General features: G+C 39.6%; 3 protein-coding genes across 11 annotated transcripts in view; 1 reads left to right on the forward strand and 2 right to left on the reverse strand.

The window, feature by feature from the left end:
* Positions 1-1,016, reverse strand: part of il11ra (interleukin 11 receptor subunit alpha) — a 45,428-nt gene extending 44,412 nt beyond the window's left edge. For all 3 annotated transcript variants that reach the window (XM_029515904.1, XM_029515902.1, XM_029515901.1), the window contains exon 1: positions 887-1,016. The gene's annotated coding sequence lies outside the window, so the exon portion shown is untranslated. The remainder of the gene's footprint in view (positions 1-886) is intronic.
* Positions 1,017-5,919: 4,903 nt separating this feature from the next.
* Positions 5,920-10,859, forward strand: LOC115051756 (cystatin-M). 2 transcript variants are annotated; one of them, XM_029515374.1, is made up of 5 exons: positions 5,920-6,070; positions 6,205-6,416; positions 9,362-9,513; positions 9,629-9,730; positions 9,802-10,859. In XM_029515374.1, the coding sequence occupies exons 1-5, from the start codon at positions 6,051-6,053 to the stop codon at positions 9,895-9,897; spliced, it is 582 nt and encodes a 193-aa protein (XP_029371234.1). In that variant the 5' UTR covers positions 5,920-6,050; the 3' UTR covers positions 9,898-10,859. The 2 variants fall into 2 exon arrangements, with proteins under 2 accessions (XP_029371234.1, XP_029371235.1); XM_029515375.1 differs by having other exon boundaries at positions 5,930-6,070; positions 6,186-6,416; positions 9,802-10,857.
* rassf6 (Ras association domain family member 6) lies at positions 10,723-19,863 on the reverse strand. 6 transcript variants are annotated; one of them, XM_029515371.1, is made up of 12 exons: positions 19,702-19,863; positions 18,491-18,568; positions 17,181-17,254; positions 16,232-16,310; positions 15,893-16,053; positions 15,256-15,350; positions 14,934-15,133; positions 14,747-14,848; positions 14,339-14,390; positions 14,130-14,248; positions 13,411-13,508; positions 10,723-13,123 (listed from the first exon to the last, which is right to left on the reverse strand). In XM_029515371.1, exons 3-12 carry the CDS (start codon positions 17,237-17,239, stop codon positions 13,048-13,050), a joined length of 1,041 nt encoding a protein of 346 aa, XP_029371231.1. In that variant the 5' UTR covers positions 17,240-17,254; positions 18,491-18,568; positions 19,702-19,863; the 3' UTR covers positions 10,723-13,047. The 6 variants fall into 6 exon arrangements, with proteins under 6 accessions (XP_029371231.1, XP_029371228.1, XP_029371230.1 ...); XM_029515368.1 differs by having other exon boundaries at positions 17,181-17,257; XM_029515370.1 differs by lacking the exon at positions 18,491-18,568.
* Positions 19,864-22,239: the final 2,376 nt, after the last annotated feature.

Consider the following 22,239-nt stretch of genomic DNA (forward strand, 5'->3'; position numbering starts at 1 on the left):
TTGCATTCCTGTTGAGCTCTATTTAAAGGCTCGATCACTCAACTGGCTGGAGGAATGCACATCTGTAACGAGACCCCCGTCCCACTGTCTCTGTCTGGGTATGTGCACAGTATTTGTTTCTACTTGCAGTGCACTAACCTTTGCCCATGCCATGGAACTGAAATCGTGCTTATAAATATACAGGAAAAAGAACAAGGGGGACTAAGACTAATGTTTATCTCATCAACAAGTGCCTTTGGATGACTCATGATTTTAGTGCTTCATTTATTCACTGCCAAGAACGTTTATGTGCCTGAGATTAAAAGCCTTACTAATTGCAATGGATCAATTCAAATTTAATATTCCACTCAACCCAAAAAACAAAACACAGACTCACATATATGGTCACATATGTTGCTTGACTGTAATAATAATAATAATAATAATAATGATGATGACCACAACAACAACAATTCCAAATCTTAATTTCTTCCTATAACTTCCACTCTTTAAAGATCTCAGGAGTCCTCTTTGAGTCCAAACAGCTGCAGCAACATGTTTCTCAGTCAGTGAAAACAACAAGTCGCCCTGTTTATCTCACAGCTATCGCACAATGAATGGCACAGCTCATTCATGAGGCACCGGTGGACACATGGACAGTCAACAGACATGTTCAGGTTGTTACATAAACTCACACAGCATGACAGCCCCCCCACCCCCCCGCTCCTGTGTGGACAGCAGCGGAGTAAACGTCCCCTCGGTGTCGTCCTGTCCCGTGTAGTGAGGCGGATAAAGTTTTCACCCCCCTCCCATCTCACGTACGCACCACAGCTTCCTGGCGGCTGGTTCCCCTCCTCCCCGATTAAAAAAAAAAAAACAAAACACTTTAAATGCGACTCCGACTTACTTTGGAAAATGTCCCCCCCAGAGTCAAACAGGCATTATTATGTTGTCGCCGTCCATGGCTGGAGGTTTTTGCGTCGGGCGGTTCTTCGGCTCCCCGGAGAGGCTGGAGACGAACTAGCGGGGCAGCGGAACGGCGAAGTCGGGCCAGGAGGAGCGGAGAGGGCCGGGGGAGGGGCCAGACGAGTCGGCCGCTCGCCCAGTTGGCGGAGACGGCTGTCAATCCTCGGGCGGAGTGGGCGGGTCCTAACTGTAAAGGGATTATGGAGGCTGTTCCCAAATCGGAGGTCTGAGGAATGTGGCGTGGAAAAAACAAGACTCGGGATTATCACGGCTTTTTATCTCTATGCGTCCCTTTTCATCCACATCTTGCAAACCGCGAGATGGAGCACGATACGCGTGCTCTTTGTCCAGAAATTGAACCGCTGCAGCTTTAAATTGAGAGAAAGTTCATTGATGTGTACAAAAATTAAAACCGTCGCTCGTCAGTCGTCAGTGTATTTGTTGTTTGTTTTGCTTTTGATGAACGTGGAAACAAAACCTTTTCATTTCGATTAAGATCAATTTCAAATAATCCGCTTTTACTACACTTTTTTCCTTTTTTTTGTTTTTGTCAGTTTGATTAGACGAGAGGGGGAAAAAACAGATCCAAGAGGAATTCGATTTAATTGCTTTCATTTAATTTTTAATGTACTCCTGACTGAAAACACTTCTCCTCCCCTGTAGAGTTGGTCACTATTAGGACATGAGTTGGACAACTTTCTTCCAATGACTGTCAACATATGTGAGCAATTAGGACTGAGTATAGCAGCAATGGTCCGCAAATGCTTTTTCCCTCAAGAAGCTCATTATACTGTAATCAAAGAGACCAAGATTGGCTGCCAAATCGCTCATAATGTTCATAACCACAAGTAGCATCACACTAGAAACAGAGTAAAGTAACACAAATTAAGAAACAATCTGGGCATTTCTGACAACTAGAAGCCAGAGTCCCTTCTCACATGGACATGTAAAGCAAATAAACCTTTGTTGATTCAGTGAGCTTCATGAGACACATCCTATTTATCTATTTATCATGCCTATTGTGTAATAACATAAGCACATTAAAACCATTAATGGCCCCTGTGCTCTATCCTCTAGTGGACATTAAACTGGATGGCAGTAACATCTCATAATGGAAAGCCTGTGACCTCTGATCTTCCCTCCTGAAGGTAAACGGAGGTGGAAAAACACATTTGCCATTTTAACGATACAAAATCCAGCTTTCAAAATTACTGCAGGGTAGAATCAACACCTCTTCTTTTTCTGGTTTCAATAGCAACAGGTGTAAGATCCGCAAAAGCTTTATCAGGATGTCATATTAGGTTACATTCAATTGTTAAGGTATTTCTAATAAATTGCTGACTCAGTTTCGACTGTGTTGCTTTTGTGTCACAATCATGGCACGTTTCGTGTTGATGTCATATAAGATTTTACACTTTCATAGGTTTGGTAAACGACACTTGTACTACTTTCCATGTCAGATATTGGATATAGCATGTCATCAAAGCTCAATGTGATGGACAGCACATCTAATACTATTTCTTCAAATGTGCATTAACAGCACCTATTGATCTGGAAGAGTTTTCTGCTAATCCCTAACCTCCAAAACCAGTCACAACCATACACAGGAGGACTGATCACGTTTTCTGTTCCTTAAGCTGTTTATTTGCAGCCCAAAGAACTTTAACTTTTGACCCAAATCTCCTTCCAAACAAAGAACAAGCCAGTCATGTCCCGTCAAACTGAGTTTTATGATTAACAGACTGGACAAGAGAAATTTTGAATTATGTGTATGGATGTTAGTGTCCAGTGCACTCACCAAACAGACAACAAAGTCATCAGTTATTCTGTTGAAAAGGGGATTTCCAGTTTTAACATGTCCAGCCACCCCCTTGCTGACCTTGACCCGTTCGTTGCAGTTTGGCAGAATTACAGCATTAGGTCTCATTAGGAGCAGGAGAACAGTGGACATCTATCAAAGCCTGCTTGTCTTCTTTTATCATGGTTTTTCTCCTGTTTTATTTTTGCCATGTATGTTTTCTTGAAGAACTGCAACTATTTGCCTGCACTGCTTTTGCTATCATGTAGATAACCCCGGATACGACTCTATCCATGGGCTGTTGTTTCATACATTTAGCAAAATTTCAGAGAAATAAAAAATCTTTAAATATGCTGCACCTCCTCCTTGTATAACCAGGAACAGTCAGAGCTGGCTGCCATACTCTGAATTTGAGTTCTGCTTAAAGTGTGTAGAAAATTCATCTTTTCGATCAGTTTGGTTTGCTCCGTAATCTCAGTGAAATCCTTCGAGCTTTGCATATCAACCAGTGCATAGCAAATATACAGTATGTACTTGTATGGTTTGTGTTTATTTAGCTCTGTTGCCCAAGTCGCTCTTGAGGAAGTGTTTTTAATTTCAAAGAGACTTTTGGCTTGGTTAAATGAGAAAGGATTGAATGATAAAAATAGTCTGTGGTGTGACTGAACTGAAAAGCATCTGTGACTGTGCATGTCCATCTGCACCGTACTCTACTTTCAGTCTGTTGTTTGGTCTGCTGTATCTGCCTGTCCATCTGCCTGTCCTTTGTCTCACATGTCTTCATCTTCCCCTCTTCATCAGAGCTGGCGGTGCTTTTCTTGTATATCATCTAGCTATTTGTGTTGCTGTTTCTAACTTCTATGCCAATTATCTCCTCCCACAATCACAGTTTTGAGTTTTTTAAAGTGCACATTGTCATTTTCTCATCAGAAAGAAAATAATCCTCCTCTCCTTTTAATAGTAAATAATGAAAATAATCCCTTTTTGTTTACATTGCATTATTTCCTTATTTTTACATCTGTTTTACATTGCCATACAATTGATTTCATAGATTTGTGAATCACTGTTCAAAACATAAAACTCTAAGGGACACAACAAATGGTTTGAGAAGCATATTCACACTACAGTAATCACCACGTCTCTGTGCTCTCAAGATCGAAGCTAGCTGCTGATAATGTTTCCCAGCCTTCCTTCCATTAAACATGACCTTTGATTTGGCCCTGACTACGAAATTTTTTTTGCCACTTGAGTTTTGTTAACCACCTGTTGCAGTGTATAATATGCTGTTGCTTCCCCCTGCTGGCCTTTTTGTCTTTTTACATACGAGAGTGAGATCTGATGACATGATGAACACCACTCACCTCAAAAATTCATCTACATTGGGTGATTCTGGATTAAGGTTAGCAGCATCATCCACAGCTGGGTAGCGTGCAGGTTCCATCACGTGCAGGTCACTGACAAACACAAAAAAAAAAAACAAAACACACACACACTCATACCTACCACTTTCATTACTGCCTGTACTTTTATTTGATAAGTACATAATGCCATTTTTGGATATAGCAACTGAACACATGCTGTTCTTTCTAATATTTTGATACTTTTCTTTTATAGCAATTCCTTTATCTTTATTGTCAATTTTATGACAATAATATTCTTGTCTATTCTATTTGTATCGCATTACCCCACCAACTGTTTTTATGGTTGCTACACACAAAGATATCATCAGAGTTTTGTAGTCTTCAAAGGATGATGAAAGTAAAGTTCCCTCTCTCTTTCTCTTATGTTCCGCCTTTGAAATTGATTTCTATTAAACTCTCAGAAAAGTCAAAGGATCACAAAAGACTTCACAACAACCACGAGCTCTCACGCCATACGACAAGTCAAATCCATCCAGCAGCTGCGGCGACATTTCCCTTAAAACCACTAACCTGCTGTTGGCACCAGAAGTAGTATTCAGGGGCCACTTTTCAAATAGTGCTTTTACATTTTCACAAGATAAATCCACAGAAAACCATCAACCAGCCTATCCACATCAACATCAGCCACAACCCACAACTGCCCCACATAACATCAAAGGATGAGGGTAGAAACACACATACACAGACTTTACTGGGGATTTGTCCAACTTTGTGTAATAATCACTTTTCCACATCTTTTAAACCACTGAACTTAGGGTTATATTTTAGCTATTTGAGTTTGAGATGTTTTTGAAATGGTTGTGTGGTATTTCTGTCACATGAAGAAAAATTTGTCATCAAACTATCGGAGTAAAAAAGGAGGAAAAAAAAAACACAAAACAAAACTGCAGCTTGTTTACATCAAAGCCATCGGGATCCATCCTCTGGAGAGCATGAATATGTTTGTGTCAATTCATCAAATAGCAGTGGAAATAAATTCCAAACCAAAACTCTAAATTCTTCCTCTGAACACCATGAATATTTGTACATTGTGAATTTGAGAGTGTACGATTGGTAGATGGGTTAGGGTATGCAGTTTAAACAAATCTTTGTTTTACACTGACAGTGAGTCATGGTTTGGTTCAATGGGACAGCTGGTCATGTGTTTGGCTTTGCTGTTTTCATCAGCCCCACACTCAGCAACAGTAGACATAAGTAAAAAGCTCTTATACTTCATCAGCACCAAAACACCCAAAGTACCATCTAACTGGTGGAGGAAGGTGTAACTTCTCGTGGCTTAAATGGCAAATATTGCTCCCAGACTTTGGTGGAGATCCCAACAGGGCTAAAAGGGGACTGACATAAGACAGTGGAAACAAACCTTGAATATAATGCGGTTTTGTTCACAGTTTGCTCTGTGACTCACTGTCTGCCAGCAGATGTTACTTGCTGAGCTTGATTCGGAGCTCTGCAAAAGTGTTTGCTTCTGCAAAAAAACAAAACAACAAAAACAAAAACGGACGTGCACACATCCACGGAGAAATCACATTGGCATGTTACCCACCCACATGATACACATGAGTGCAACCACTGGAAGCACACACACAAAAGCACACACTGACACTCACAATATTGCATGCTCAACAGCCATCCACAGTAAAACTCCCCCCTCCCCGGCCTTTCTCTCTCTGTCTCTCTGTCACACACACTCACACACATTAAAGCCACTGATTGCTGTTGAAGCCCTACACGGCGTCATTGCCAGTCAGTGGGTGGGTGTGGTTTTCACCGGCTTGTTAAACATACCAGAGGTTAATGCTGCTCCCTTCCTCCATCTCTCTTGCTCACTCTCATTGTTGTTCTCAGCCTGGCTCAGTGTTGCACCAGCATTCACTGGCTCAAGTCCTATGCTTTTGACATCAGGAAGGTAAACACTTTATGTTTCTTTCTTTAATATGCGTCCTTTTTTGCATGTCCTGGTTGGTTTTCCTGTATTTTAATTGCCTTTTTGTTTCCACTAACCACCTTCTCTTTTTTCTCAGTGGACTTGGACACCGTCAGTTTGCTGAAAATACTGTGGGACCACAGCTCAAGGAAAGAATCCTGTTTATCTGACGTCTTTTCCTCCATTGGGCTTTCCCTTGTGAAGAGCGCAGCACAGTTTGGTGGCGGTCAGCGAGTAAGGATGTCTCTCCCGTTGTCAGTGCTAATATGTCTGTCAATTGTCCAGCTGTGTGTGGGGGACCAGCCTGTTGAAGAAGTCGTCACAACAAGTAAGTAGTGATATGGACAGTTGGTTGGATGAAATGTTGTTATTAGAAAAAGAAAAGACAAATGTCTTTGATGGATCAGACTTTATGGCTTGATATATAGATAGAATTTTTTTTTTTTTTTTAAGTCTTTATAACAAGAGAAAACAGGAAAGAGACCGAAGACAAAAGCTAATAATGCTGTAAAAATATGCAAACCTGTCTGACACACAATCTTCTGTCTGATGTTACCTCACTATAAAAGACAAAACACTTTAGGAGCATTTGACAGTTTGTATTCGCACACAGTGTTTTTGTGTTCTATAGACAGTCTATTTGGAATTGCCTCTATTACTGCTTTTAGTATAAAGTGAAGTGAACTTGGACAGAAATAAATGACAAAAAAGCTGTCAGAACAGCTGTCAGACAGAACATGTCAGATTGGACTCAAGGAATCATTCAATCAAGACAAATCTACAAACCAGCCAAATGAAACAATGAAATCTCTCCCAATTTGAATATGTGCCTTTGTGAAATCAAATTAACAACATGCTGATTCATTAATGAAATAATTTGACTATAGTTTAATTGAGAGATAAGAAATATAAACATAACAACAGAACAATGTGAAAACACAAGCTCATGGGATAAAGAACAAGGATGTGATCGCTGAGAAAGCGAACACACAGAAGACAAGTAGGAGTAAAATTAGACATGCAATAATGCAGCGATAGAAAAGTCACTCAATATTTAGTTAAAAAGAAACATATAAATTGATTGGTGCTGACTTTTTAATTTCTCTCTGACAGGGTGTGCCGGAATGACACAATGGTGGTGTGTTTATACAGTCAGCCTATAGGCACTGAATGGGCGCTGAAGTGTGGTTGGGAACAGTGAGTCAGAAAGTTTGGCTCAGCCAGCAGTCTGAGAAAGTTTTTATTAGTCAAGTGGAGTTTGGTTTGGAAACATAAGCCATCAATTCCATCCAGTACCCGTTCACCATGCTTGTCCAACATCAGTGACGTCCGTACGCTTGATAAATATTATCATGTTAATGCTCCAAAAGGACAAAGCAGTAGATTAAAACAAAAAGCTGAATGACGGAAATGATGTTTTTGTTATTATGTTTCTGTATCATCCCCGGTGACTCTGCAGCAGCACCATTCAGGAGGCACAACAGCTGAAATCCTTTGCATTGTTGCTCAGTGCACTAAACATTTCTCGACTACTAAAATGCTGACAGGTTAATTAAACAGAAGCTCCTAGAAAGGGTATATTTAAAGCTATTAAACATTCAGCTGAGGGCAGACTTTCTGTCTCTGAATTGGAGGGGTCCTTTGTGTGACCTTGACCCCCCTTTAGACTGGATTCTCAGTCTATGATATCATTAAGGCCGTGATTGCTGTGGCAACTGCCACAGGGGATCGGGATAGTTTGAATTTAACAGTGCTTTCACAGCTATTCTGGAGTCAGACAGGGAGATGTTATTTTCAGGACCTGCAATTCCTAAAGGAATCTTAGAAACTGAAGAACTAAAAAAAGAAAGAGAACCTTCACAGAGTCATTGGCAAGTTTCACTGTTGCATGTCGCAGTATGTCACTCTACTGGGTGTGCAGAATGTAAATAATAGGACATACAGTGCAAATGCTGCTCTGGTCGTCATATCTCTGTCATCACTGTGTCAACCCTTCCTGTCAGACAAATACTTGAGACTGGACTGATAGTGTCATGGTTGATTTTCCATGATTTGTGTGTCTTTAAAGAAGACATCTGCACCTGAGTCCTACAAGGACAGAAGTGTTGAAATGTCTGAGTCTGTTGCCCATCTGACCTCTGATACTCGCCATGATGAGGGCTGTGATCTGCTGCTTTTCCGAGCACACCCAGCTATGACGCAGCGTCGGACTTAAGTGAATCAGTTCCCTGTGCTTGACAGGGAGGAAACAGAAAATGCTAAATAGCAGCACAGACAGGATTTTCAACCTTTGCAGGTTCACTGCTTAAGATGTTCTCCGAAACTGGAATAACACAAAATGAGGCGATGACAGCTATTATGACTAATAAATCAAATACACAGCGACAATGGCCACTTATTGCACGAGAATTTGCTAATTAGTACTAAACATCAAGTACAGCTACAGGTAATGAGGCATTTGAGATAAATAAACTGATCACTTCCGACCTGTATGGACCTGTAATTGAAAGTATTCATCCGGAAGGGAAATAAATGTCTTTCGGGGGCAATTTGTGCAATGCTTGTTGTGATATTTTGCTCAAAAGCATACATGCAAATTGCCAAGGTTGGCATGATTCATTGTAGAGGGCCTGCCGATATTTCTGTTGATCCATCTGAATCCATCTAGAATATTTCACTAAATAAGCAAGATCTGTAGATGAAAAATCTAGCTTCATCCTCAGTCTAAAACTTCCATCCTCATCCTATCGCCATTGAGAAATTTCAGCCTGGTTGGAAGTGACACACGGAGTAGCTGTGTTCCTTGAGCTGCCGTGTTACCCTGGATAAAGACATCAGCTGGAGTGGTTTGGCCACTCAAGTGAGAAGAGCTACAGCTATTAATTCTAAGTTTAGGTTTTACTTTCCTGAGAAATCCAGTTTCATATGTTCAGCCTGATGACCGAGGCTGAGTTTGGCAGAGGTGGTGTTGGTTTGGCATTGTAAAACTGGCTGACTTTGAGGTTTGGTTGTCTTTCAGTTCCCAAAACAAATTTTCAGCATAAAACAGCATGAAAGCCCCCAAAGGACCAAACTAAATCACAACACTGGGCAGGTGACTGCTGGTGTCTGTATGTGAGTTTAGCTGGAATTACTGTATCATTTCATAGGTTCATTAATGCACATCGTTTGGGAATATTAAGATTTTTGTGCGACACTTCAGTGGTCTGTAACTATGCAGAGAACACAGTATATGTAAATTGTCTGTGTGTGTGTGTGTGTGTTCCCCTATAGAAAAAGTGCCTCTCTTGGGTGGCTGGCACGACAGGTCTCCCGAGTCAAAAGAGGTGCAGAAGGCCGCTCACCACGCTGTGGAGACGTTCAACATGCGCTCCAAAAACAAACGGATGTTTAAACTGGTCTCCATCACTGCCGCTCAGAGTCAGGTCAGATCCCTCTTTCAGAAACAAATAAACTCAAATTCAATGGATCGTTTCATCACAACATAATATTTATTTGTATTTTTAATAACTCTATCCTGCTATCTGCCCATAACATCAGGTCACCAACACGATCAACTATAAGATCGACGCAGTCCTGGGAAAAACCAAATGCCTCAAGTCTGAAAACCATGACTTGGATAACTGCAGTCTGGAGAAAAAGGTATATCTGCTTTTGTTTGTTTGCATTTCGTTATACGACATGACACAGTTATTTCTGTTTCCCTTCCGCAGCATCTGAAGTGCCACTTCTGGGTGACTTACGACCCCCGCAACAACATGCACGTGATGAACAGGCATAAGTGCAAGAAACACGACAAGAAGGTTTAACTTCTTCATAGTTTAGCTGCACAGCTTCGACAGAACAACTCATTTGAAGTGCTGGATATTCTGGGTTAACAAGCTATAAAGGGTTTAAATAAAACTAATTTGGAAAAGATGACCAAGAGTTGAGGTGGATGATATTTTTTTTTTCTTTTTACTATATTGTAGGGATTATTTGGTGTTGGTTGTGTATAATTGCATTGTATGTCTAATTATCTTATTCCTTAATCATTTATTTGATGTCACTTTGTGGTTTCGCATATTGCCTTACTACTTGCAATCATTTTCATAAAGAGCTAAAGAACATGCAATTTTATGTCAATATTTAATTTATAGGTGAAATTTTATATAGACGATGGCAGGTGATGCTTTCATAAAGTTTTGAGAAAATGCTATGTACACCCCCTTGTGAAATTTTTTTCTCGAAAATAACTGAAACTAAATATTGAAAAGATGGTCTTAAATTAATTAACTTTCATTTTGATAAATAATATATTAAAGTACAAATGCTGTAGAGTAAACTATGCCTAAAAAAGGTTTTCATTAGCATTTAATTTGAATGATTTCTGTACTTACTGCATTCAGATTACCTACTGACCCTGAGGACATCAATATGAGACATATCGTCCCTCTATCCAAATGGGACGGATGAGTCTGGGATGGGAGTAATTGTTTCCTCTCCATATGAGAAGGCAGTCCTAGGGGGGGAAAAAAGAAAGAAAATGAAAGGGAGGGGATAATTGTTTCCTTTTTTCATCAATAAAATGTTGAAATATTTCATCATCCAAAATACTTCCTGAATACTTTTAAATGTTTTTATTGCTGCCTGCGTGTGTGTGTGTGTGTGTGTGTGAGAACCATTACTGGTGTATTCGTTGTTGTTTGGCAGATTGGCTTCTTGTACCTTTTCTTTTTCATATTACCAATATTACCAATGGAGTGTTTGCAGTGTCTTAAGTGAAAAAGTGAGTAAAAAAAATCTACTCTGCTGCTTCCTTTACAGATATTTTAGTGTGTATCAGCATGTTGTTTCATCTTTATTTTACATGTCACTTTTTCATTTCATTTCAGATAAATTTGGTCATTAGCTAGTAAATACAGAACTGGACAGTTGAACAGAAAGAGTGAAGTACTTCCATCATGAGTTGGTGGAGAGTTAAAGGAGTGTAAGTGTAAATAGGAAATAGGCTGTTTGGTAATACACTAGTTATTGTCCCGTGGTGGGATTTTTTTTCCAGTTGATCCTTACGTACTGGTTCCTGTTGCTCCTTGTGTACTGATGGTGGAAGCTCGGTGCATGGAGGAGTTCAGGCTGAATGATTCAATGATCAAGACAACCAAACACAGATAGAGACACCACCTGCTCACCTCCATCTTTGCCAAGAGTCAACTAACACCTTCAGAGTGGCAAAAGACACAGTGAGGGGGTTTTAAACCGGTCACATCTGCAGCTCCACTCTGTTTGTCAGACTGGCCATACTAAGGAACAAAACTAATGCAGGTTTTCTGGTGGAAAATTTCCATAGCTTTCTCAATCGAGGCCAGTTCACTGACGTCAAATTTACAGGCGTTCAGGCTTCATTCTTAGGATTCATGCTGGTGCGCATCAAACTAAATGGAGACCCTGGAGCACAGTTCAGGTGAGCAAGAGCAAGAAATTCTTTCTCTCACAAAACAAAGTTAATAAGTTAATCAGACCAAACAGCAAAATAACTAACATGATTGTAATGCTCATGAATGAATATTTGCCCTTACAAAATAATCACTGAAGGTATAGGGAACTGCCACCAGTCCATTTTCATTTATAGATCTTGTTTGTCATGTTTCTCAATGTTCCAAACTATCCTTAACAGAAATATTTTGAACAATATCGGTATATAATAGATATATGTGTGTATGTGTATATATCTTTCTATCAGGCACACACATTACATCTGTTTCACAAATTTAATGTCACTGTTTGGCATTTCAGCAAAAATAAAAATGATGCAGGCAACAAATTTTGTCAAAGCCTCACTTTTTCCTTTTCTGAAAAGCATTTAACTCACTAGTTTTGGGCTCTTTGGTCTGAATCACGGAAAACGAGTCTGTCAGTAAAATTGAACCTTTCTTCATCATGTCAGAGGAAAATCAGACCCAGTGCTAGGTAACATGAGGCTGTTTGCTGGGCTGGCAAGGGATTATAAAGTCTTTGCCACTAAACAGCCTGGCAAGCTCACTTTACCCTGCACCATTATCTCACTATTAGGGGGCGACAGGGTTTTCCACTTGCAAACAGTTTCCTGCTTGACACACATGCACACACACAAAGTCAGAGGTTTGAGTTTGTTACTCTAACCCTTTCTCAACTACCTTCCTTTATTTATTTCACTATTATGCATTCCATGAATTACAGCTGGCTCAAACTTTTTCTTTTACACTTGAAATCAAACTTTTTATACTGCTGCTCCATCAGATTGAATTAAATCTTCTAAACGTCTTTTCTGTGATTTAAAGTGTCAATTAAACCTGACAGGTTGTGTATCTTTAAAACTGATGTTAATGAGGAATAAAGGGGCTCTCAGTCAGGTTCAGATTTGACATGTTTGGACAAAGAACTTCAGATCAAATGAGCCTAACTTGACTAAATGTATAATATGTATAAATGGCCATTAATTGTTATTTTTTGTATTTAATTTAATTAAATTTTTTTAATGGTCATTTTGATTTTAGATGGTAATAGTATCCAATAATAATTAGAGGCCTGCTGATTAGTTTTCATGTCATTTCATTTGAGTGATCATTAATATTCTATTTGTATTTGTTTATGGACAAAGATTAATTGTTAACTAATTATTTTAGCAGCACACACCCGGTTCGACAATCAGAAAGCACAACATTATAGTAGTTTTATATTTATTCATGAAGACACAACAATTATTTACCATTATTTACAATGCCATTGAACAGTTTTATTTTGGACTTAGTTTGCTTCCTTAAAAAACGTAATGTAGCAAATAAAAACTATGTATAAGTGGTCCTGCTTTGTTTGTGATGACATCAGTCATCTGTGGTCCAAGTGATATGTTGTGTGTTGTTTTTGAACCTTAAACCTCCACGTCGCTCTCATCTTTAAAGGGAAGCTGTGATGAGTGACAAGCACCAGTAATTATGTGGTCAGACACTGGTCTCAATGTGAGGTGACACCTTACGGTTCAGTATATTGGACAGGAGTTTGTGCTGCTGGTCGTACCTGACAAACACAAACACACACAGTGAGTCGTTGGCTCAGGAATTAAAGATATTGGCTCCATCATGTGGCCTGGAAATGTAGCTACACAGATGATGTCCTTTTCTGAATCGTGTCTGGACAACCACACACAGAAAGAAGTAATGCAAACCACGGCAGTAACTTTTTCCCTTCCACAGGTTTCTATTTCTCCATGACTCTAGAGATCCTGTTTTTATTTTAAATGATGGATTTGAACCAACAGTGTTCTGTGACTGAGAATTTGAGGGGCTATGGAAGATTGGACTTACTTGTTGATGACCCTCTGGATCTCTCTGTTCTCCTCCTCGCTGAGCCTCAGTAGAACCTGCTCCAGGAGCGGTAGCTCCAAGTTCAGATACTGGGCTACCTGACACACAGAGACACAAAATAAAGTGTTATCTGTAACAGGGTGACATGCAGATTGTAGAGCAGAGCCTAATCACAAAAAATTAACTCACAGTATACTAAACTCGTAATTGATATGATTAGAACAATTAGAAGAATACAGCAACAGAAGAACATTTGTTTTTATAAATATAAAGAAATGTGTTCTGATTTTTTTTCAAAACTTTATTTTTTTATTTGTTGCTTAATTCTTCACTTCACAAAAAACAGAAATTATATAACTCAACTTCATTCTCAAGTTCACTGAATACAGTACACTCTAATTCTTCTTATTATTCTTATTATGGCGTGTGAACGTCAAAATCTGATATGGGCTTTAACTAATTCAAACATATTGAAGTATGTACGCAGGACCACTGAGTAAGAAAAATGTGATGGGTGGGTGATTCTGAGGGGATGAACCTGATATCCTAGATCCTCTGTCCTTAAACCTAAATGAAGCTGCTCCATGAGTGTCTGGTTGCAATGTTTTAAATCAAGTTGATATTTTCCAGCAGTGGGTCTAAATATGATTAATCCATCCCCAAGTGTCTGGATTGTTACTCGACGTCCCCCTCAGGAGACAGAGACACAGCTCACTCACATCGTTGCTGACTTCCTGTTCATCCACATCCATCAGAAAGATCTTCATGATGTCATCCGAGGGCCCCTGCAGTATGCGCTCCCAGAGGGGCTGGTCTCTGTTACTGAGCTTCCTCTTTTCTGGAGAAAATACATACACCCAACATCAGGGTGGTATTTTTCTTTCCTATTCTCACTCATTATTTTTTTTCCTGTGAAACCAAACAATACCTCCACTCTGGTGAACACAATACAGAGCAAACTCCTGGGGGTCGTTCTCAATCTGCGGGGGTGGACACATTTAAATGGGTGAATGTTCGTTTCTGAGTGAATGATAAATGTCTGATGTTAATTAATCGCTGCTGCGTGACCTTTAATTTAATCCCCTTTGTTACCTTATCAGAGGATTTTTTGTGAGTACATTTCAATGTTTCATATACACTTTTTGTTTACTCATCTAATACATTACGTGCATGACTAAATAATGTGAATATTGAGTCATGAATTTAATTACTAAATTTAATGTAAACTGGATATAAAACTCTGTGGCCAGCGATTGATGACCTGTATCGCTTTTATAGACACGGTTACAAACTGTAATTCATCACTGCGGGCTAAAAGATGTGTACGAAATTTCACCTTGAACTTGTTTAGTAGCTGCTCAATGACTTGGTCCCTGGTCATCCTGCTGGAGATACGCACTTTAGTTGGAGTACCAAAGGATGGAGTGAAGATGGAAGTCTGGAGGAAACCAAGAGAGAGAGAAAAAAAAAAAAAGGTGAGTAGCCGTACTCACAGCGGGTTAGAATGATAAAAGAGGGCCTACCTTATAGTTATAGAAATGTCCATTGATGGAAAAGCGATGCTGTCTTTCTTTCTCCCTCTGAGCCGCCGTCTTTCCCTTATCCCTCCTCCTCTTGACCAACGAGGCATCACTCATACAACGAAACAAGTTGGACTCGGCCTCCAGCTCTGGGTTCTTCTGCCTCACAGGGCGAAGGGTGGTGGTCTCATAAACAGGGCGGCCTGCAGCACGATGATTACTTATTATCAGGGTTTCATTCATTATTTGCATTAAGAAATCCACAACTCAATTAAATGTAAAAGTGAGCACTTTTCATTTTGCATTGTTGTCAAAATGCAATAACCTGGGGGAAGGTTGTTGACCACTGTTTCCTGCGGTGTCTCTGACATCTCGTCTATCTGATGAAGGTCAACATATTCTCCCCATCGTGTCATACCCCTGCGGAGAGAGAGAGGACATTGTTTTAGGAACATGTACAAATTATTCTTTACATACAAACCTCACTGGTATTACAAGTGCGATTCACTCAACTGTTGGTCTGTAACAAATGCTCTCGATTGCTCAAGTAGAGGTTAGTGAGGCTCTTCACATGTGCTCACTTCATTACACACCATGGTTACTCAACATCTCACTGATCCTTAAGCTAGTACTCCAAAAATAATAGCTGGTAGGGTTGGAAAACAAAACAAAAGCCAATGTTCATTTGCGACCTCTTGTGTAGGTTGGTATTTGCACATATTTGCAAGAAATATAGGAGTTCAGTTGCAAGGTCAAGTCGAGGGTTGTTTTTGGAGTTTTTAAACAAATTGATTGAGTCCAGCAATAAAACTGAAGTGCACATACTTTTTTTCTGTCTTATTTAGTTTGCTATACCTCATGCAACTGTCCTTTCCAAAACTGAGCACTTTGGTTGTCAATTACAAACTTTTCCTTGATGTGATTTGACATTCTAGTATAAATATCGAAACTTGGATATGGACCTCTTGCCTCCCAGTGGGCTGACTGGACTAGTGGGGTCAGGTGGGACCAGAGGGGCGAAGGAATTCATCAGTTTGTCATCTTGTATTTTCAGCCTGATGGGTCTCCGCACCCCCCAGCAGATATTCAGGAAGCCCTCCACCACCACCTCTCCATCGGCCGCCTGTTACAGAGACAGACTCAGTGACATGATTACAGATATACATCCAATCAACTTACTGCTTTTTTCACAGATATTCACCACCAGCTGTAATATCTATATATGTAAAGATGTCAATCTTATAATAAGGTAAATATCTATGAATGGGAAGCGTTGTAGGCTAAAGATTGCTATGACCCACCTGAGAGTAACTGAGGTGAAGCTGAGTTTTGTCCTTTAAGAAGCAGTTGTAGGTTTTCAGCAGTGAGAGGAACTCTGCTCTAAAATGAATAAAACAACAGTGAATGGCAAAGTACTGCATAACAACACACAACTGCTGTGCTCTTCTTCTCATGTCCCCATGAATGTGTGATTTTATTGATTACACACTGAAAATGTTCGGTTTTGCGCTTCTCTTCAAGTGAAACAGTCAGACCATGAATGCTACCAGGGAGCACAATCATTTGCTTGCTTTTGTCTGAGCTTAAAGGAGCGACACGCAAGTTTTGCTTTTGATCCGTAGCCACCATTGACATCGGAAGCTGTTTACTCCCCAGTCTTGATCTTCAGCCACTGTTGCATTGACAATAGAAGAGGTTGTGAAAATAGTAAAATCAAAACAAGAAAGGTGATTTCCGTCGCTGGAGGCAGCTCTGGGCAAGTAAAGGAATTAAGTTTGATGCTGAACTTACTAAGATCAGATGAGTAGCAACAGCAAAACTCACAAATAGCTCATTTCACAACACCTTTCAATTTCACCACAACTCCACGATTGTTCTTTCTTACCGCTCTACATTTATCTGACAGCTTTGGTCCAGTGGTTACCTCCTATATTAAGAAATTACATTAGTGTCTAGCTTTGGTGGCTTGTTAAATTTAAGACGTCTGAATTGTTGGTGGTTACAGTGAAGCGACCTCTTCTAAACTGCTCATGTGGTTTAATTTAAAGGCCCTTATGAGGAAAAAATATCCTACGTCTCAGAAAATTGGGGAAAACTGGACTCGAATGTTAAAGTGATTAGAAGTAGAGTAGCAAATAATACTTTAATTTTTGATCCTTTGAGCAAATTTAGATACTGACGTTTCCACTTTTATTGAAATGTTATTTAACTTCTGGAATCAAGACTTTTTGGAAGTTTGGACAGACCCACCTGGACAGCGTCCTCCCGTCTCCTGCCTGGATCACTGGGAGCAGAGCTGCTTCATCCATCTCTGGTTCTATCAGCTACTGCAGACAGAAAAACAACAACATCCTCTGTAATCACATCATGTGGGTACAAAATATGAATCATCTCAAGGTCGGAACATGATAAACCGTACATTTTGACCACTTGTTGACTTGTACTTCAGCGTGTGTTGCAGCTGTACAAGCCCCTAAATAAAGAAACCTGATCTGCATGAAGCCAACCCAGAGCAGCAACCAACACTGTGTGGCTCACTTAAAAAACAAAACAAAACAAACAACACAAATGGAGTCGTACCTTTTCTAACATGTCAAATCCCAGCTCTCCTGCTGATTCTGTGTCTTTGTCTCTGCCTGGGCTTTAAATATCTGCTTCCAGTCTCTCCCAGTCTCTCTCTCTGAAGTTTTTGTGTTATATTTATCCCTCTCTCTCTCTGTGCCTTTGCTCTTTCACTTTCTTTTTTTTTGTGCTTGCCTCCAAGAGATTTAATAACAGTCCTCCACCCAGTAACCAGTGATGACAGTGTAGACTCAACCATCTGTTTATTCTTCGGTCAGAAATGCTGAAGTCCGTGCCTGCGAACAGATTGCAGGAATTTCCACGTGGCCTCTCTTGCTCTTTATTTTTCTTATCTTTATTTATAGATTTCTCTCTTTTCTTTTTCTCTTTCTTCTGTCTCTCTGAGTAACCGTGAGTGGCACAGCGGGCTGAAAGGAGCCTCTCTGTCCTTTGGCCTTCGTGCTCTCTGTCTCAGCCTGTTTGCTGCTAAGAAATATCTCAGGTATTCAGCAGCTGTCATCCCAGCAGCCCCAGCACTCCCTGTTCTGACAAACAGCTCACTCTCACACGGGGGCCACAAAGCCTTTTACGCCACCAAGAACAACATTTAAAGGTGCAGTCCACAATTTAGCAGAAAGTCTAGGAAAACACTGCAAAAATCCCACATGATCTACCTCAAACTGAAATGACTGTACTAATCTCTCATGTGCTCTCTATGTTTTCACAAAATATATGTAACTAGATGGATAGACAGCTACTTTATAAAATGTGTAATATAGTTGTTATATAATATTGCATGTGACACTTTTCACATTAAATATATAAATCATACATCATCTTTTGTGTTTTTTCATGTTAAAAATGCAAAATGTGCTTTAGTTTAAAACACAAAAATAAATGTAATATAATTTGGCCTTTGCATGAATCCTATATGAAGCTGGACATGATAAACTACACAAGGAACAACAGCATTATATTGTGCAAACTTAAAGTTCTACCTTTGTATGTTCATTTGTGGCGTATCGCCAGCTGTTCACTTGCTCACCCTGATTGTGTACAGTGACTTCCTGGTTTGTCTGTGTGTTTAAAAGGACACAATATTCAGCATTATAGGTGTACACAGATCTACTAAAGTTAAATAAATGTTTACAGTCTCCTCATGCCAAAATAAGTGATTATAAAGCTGTTTTCGGGGCACAATCAAAACTAAGTTCAAAAATCGAAGTCTTTCTCTTTAAACTAACATCACTGTGTTTGTCTCAAGCCTCAACACGTTGGTTGGCCTGAAGCAGAAGCAACACACCCGTAAGTGAGTGTGTGCGTCTGTCTATGGGTGTTTAATAGATAAATCACAGGCTTGTCAAAGGTCGAAGCAAAGGCAAAAATAAACATGGTCAACATGACAAAGCCAATAATGGGTCAGAGTTCATGAATCCACCACAGGAGAGCAGCGGTCTGAACCTAAAGGTAAATTAACTGATTTATAATAAATCCTTGACAGAAAACAGCCCCTTGTTAAGAAACACTTCAGCAATGTCCTACGGCTACAGAGAACTTCCTCTTCACTTCTACTGTGGAACCTTAAAGATTCAAGTTTTTCTTGCAGTGATTCCAGCCGCTGCAGCTGAGAGACGTGGAAACATTAATGAACCAAAAAGCCTGACTGGCGACAGCAAAGCGCAACAAATTTCTTGGAAGGAAAAATAAGAAAGAAGATAATGGTCCTAAATTTAAAAAGCAAAGTATTTAGAAATAACGCACAGGAAGATTCCGCAGAACGAATTATTTCTTTTTGTTTTTTTGCTTATTAGACATTAGACACAAGATTTATTTATTGCAACATTCAGAGAGGAAGTAACAGAAGAATTATTCGTATCCACCCCTCTTTCTCTTTCTTTTTTATGCCACTCCTCCTGCTTTCTCTGATTTTCTGACTGTTCCTGGTGGTGTACACATGCTCCCTGTGTTGAATTTGAACATTAGATATGAATTGAGAAAGTATCATTGCCAAGTAATTTTGTTGGAAACAGAATACTTTAATAATCCCCAGAAGAAATTTAGTTTTCTTATAGGTGTTCCAGAATAGAAATTCAACTAGAATTAAAAACTTGAAAGTTTAGTTGTGAGTCTCTTTTGTTCTCTTTTCAGTTGAAGCTCAGCAACTAAAGACGCACCTGAACATGAAAAGAAGAAAGACTCTCAGTCCTACCTGCAGGCGACCAGTCTTTTCATCTTCTAACAAATAAAGCTGCTTCACTCCATGCTTGAGGTCTTCTATCTTGTGATCTTGTGGGCATGTCTGAGTGTGTACGTGTGTTCATTTACGTGCATGTGTGGTTGGTGTGTGTGTGTTCATACGTCCAGAGTACAGTTTGTGGCAGGAGCTGAATGTGAAGCAGCTGGTTAATTATTGGAGAACACGTTGAGACACTGTTGGGAAGGAGGGGCTGACTGACACCTGATATGACTCACCTGCTTTGTGTGCGTGTGTGAGTACTGAATAAGCAAATGACTGCAAAATTTGAAAACCTTCGCTAAATTTCTGGTGATGGTGATATACCCACAAAATGGAAAGCTACAGCAATGCCAGCTTTAACTGAGAGCCCGAAATTAGCAACATTGGAAAATAGACAGCATGCAGCCAGGCCAGACCTAGAAGATGACGGCTGTATGATCATAAAGTGTAACCGACAGACATATGCTGGTCATGGTGCCGATAGTCAAACAAGACTCAGGTGAAGAGCAAACAGTGCATTATGACATACCAGGAAAAATGTCATGAAACCTTCAGGCATGGCACGATGTGTTGGAAGGGCTCATTGGACCCCCTTGTGCATGAAGAAGAAATGACAGATCTTCATGTTGATGCCCTTGATGTCATAGAAGGGGAACATATTCTTGTCCGGAGCACCAGAACAACCATTCTTTTGTCTTCTATCGTTCTCCTTCTGCCCTGCTTTTCAAATATTTAAGAAGCATTATTAAAAACAGCATATTTCACAACTTCCTTCCATTAAACTAAGACATTAATGATGAATCTGATGTTACAATCATGGATTCGGATTTAGTTAATTTCTTCTCTCTTAAGCTTCCTGGGCCCAGATATATAAGTAATGCATACAAACAAAAACCGCACATTACCTGCTCAGAAATCCTTGTGAATGCCAAGTCCACAGAGAGAGGGTGAAATGAAAATGTAAAATAAAGAGACGCGAAATTTTACATAAAACAAAACAAATTCACTTAACTTGATTCATTATTATCATTTTTACTTAATTGTTTTAACAGCAAAATTCAATGCTTAATATTTCCTCATTTGTTGTTAGACATATATTACTACTTCAATAGGCTATTAATCACAGTTTCAGGGTCTGTCTGGTCTAATGATGACGTCCAGAATCTGGACAAATGAATGTTAGAGCAACAAAGGTCTTTATTGTTGGAGTTTTTGTACTTACGTTTCTGATGATCTGAATTTGCACTCTGACCAACATTCAGTGAAATCACGCATTTGGTGTAGTTTTGTTGTTTTTTTTATTTTGTTTTGTTTTTTGGTAGGTTTTTTTTAGGGGGGGGGGTAGTGTTTTTGAGTGCCTTCATCCATCTATGGCTAACTACAATTCTTCCTATGTCATAAAAAGACAATCCCAATGATTAGTTGAGTGCATTTTGAGTTTCTTTATAGTTTGTACCTACAGAAGGAGTTTGCTATTCACAGATATCAGTCCTTCAAATCATCATCAAAACTCCAACACACACAGGACTGAAAGGTTCACATCAGGGGAATGAGGGATGAGCTAAGAAGGTGAATGTGGAGGAATCAAGTGACAGGAGAGGGGGGAGTGGCTGCAGTGCCCTGGCAGTCCTAACATCAACATCGCCAGATGCATATGTTTGGTCTCTCAAGAGAAAGATAGAGAGTTTTGTTTATAACAAGACAAACAAACAAAAAAAATACAGTGTTGTCCTGCAAGAACAAGATTATGTAACTGTGTGATTCCAATGCTCCACAAGTAAACAACACATGTAGGCACACTGGTCAGGAAGCAGGCTATTTAGCTTTGAGCACCAAAAAACAGGGAGTCCAAGGTGATCTAAGACACAGACGGTATCCACAGTTAGGAAAAACTCTTTTCAGTCCTTCAAATATTTCATGAATGAAATTTCTTACATATTTGAAAACTGAGTTTTTTTTGTACTGAGGTGTAGTAACTGTGTGCAGCAGCAGAGGGAGGCAGAGGATTGGTACAAATGCTCTCTGGAAACTCTGCTAAGTCAGCCAATGGCAGACATGTTGTTTGATGTTTTCAAGGTTTTCTTTTCTTTTCTTTTCTTTTTTTTAATTGTGGTCTTGGTTTCTTGGATCTGCTCGACATATTTCAGCAATGTGTTGCCTTTGAACATAACAACAAGAACAAAGAAGCTTCCTCATGCAGAGGTAATTATCCTGCATGACAGCACCACCTAGTGATAAGAAGCCTCATCTCTGGCAAAAAGATACAAACTTGAGCTGAGCTACTGTAATGTTTGTGTCTCCTAAACTGTGAATGAGAGTTCAGGCATTTTGACATGGAGCTTCAGAAAGATGTGAGTAGTACAAGAATGGAGATAAAGAAAAACTGGGCAAAAGACTTATCATCTGCTTCTGTCACATGACAAGACAAAACTTAATAACATTACTTATTGCAACATCATCACTGCAACTGATGTTGTTGCCTATGAGCACAAAAGTTTAGATATTGTTCAG

The sequence above is a fragment of the Echeneis naucrates genome, chromosome 12 (genome assembly GCF_900963305.1).
Source record: "Echeneis naucrates chromosome 12, fEcheNa1.1, whole genome shotgun sequence".
NCBI classification, from domain to species: Eukaryota; Metazoa; Chordata; class Actinopteri; order Carangiformes; family Echeneidae; genus Echeneis; species Echeneis naucrates.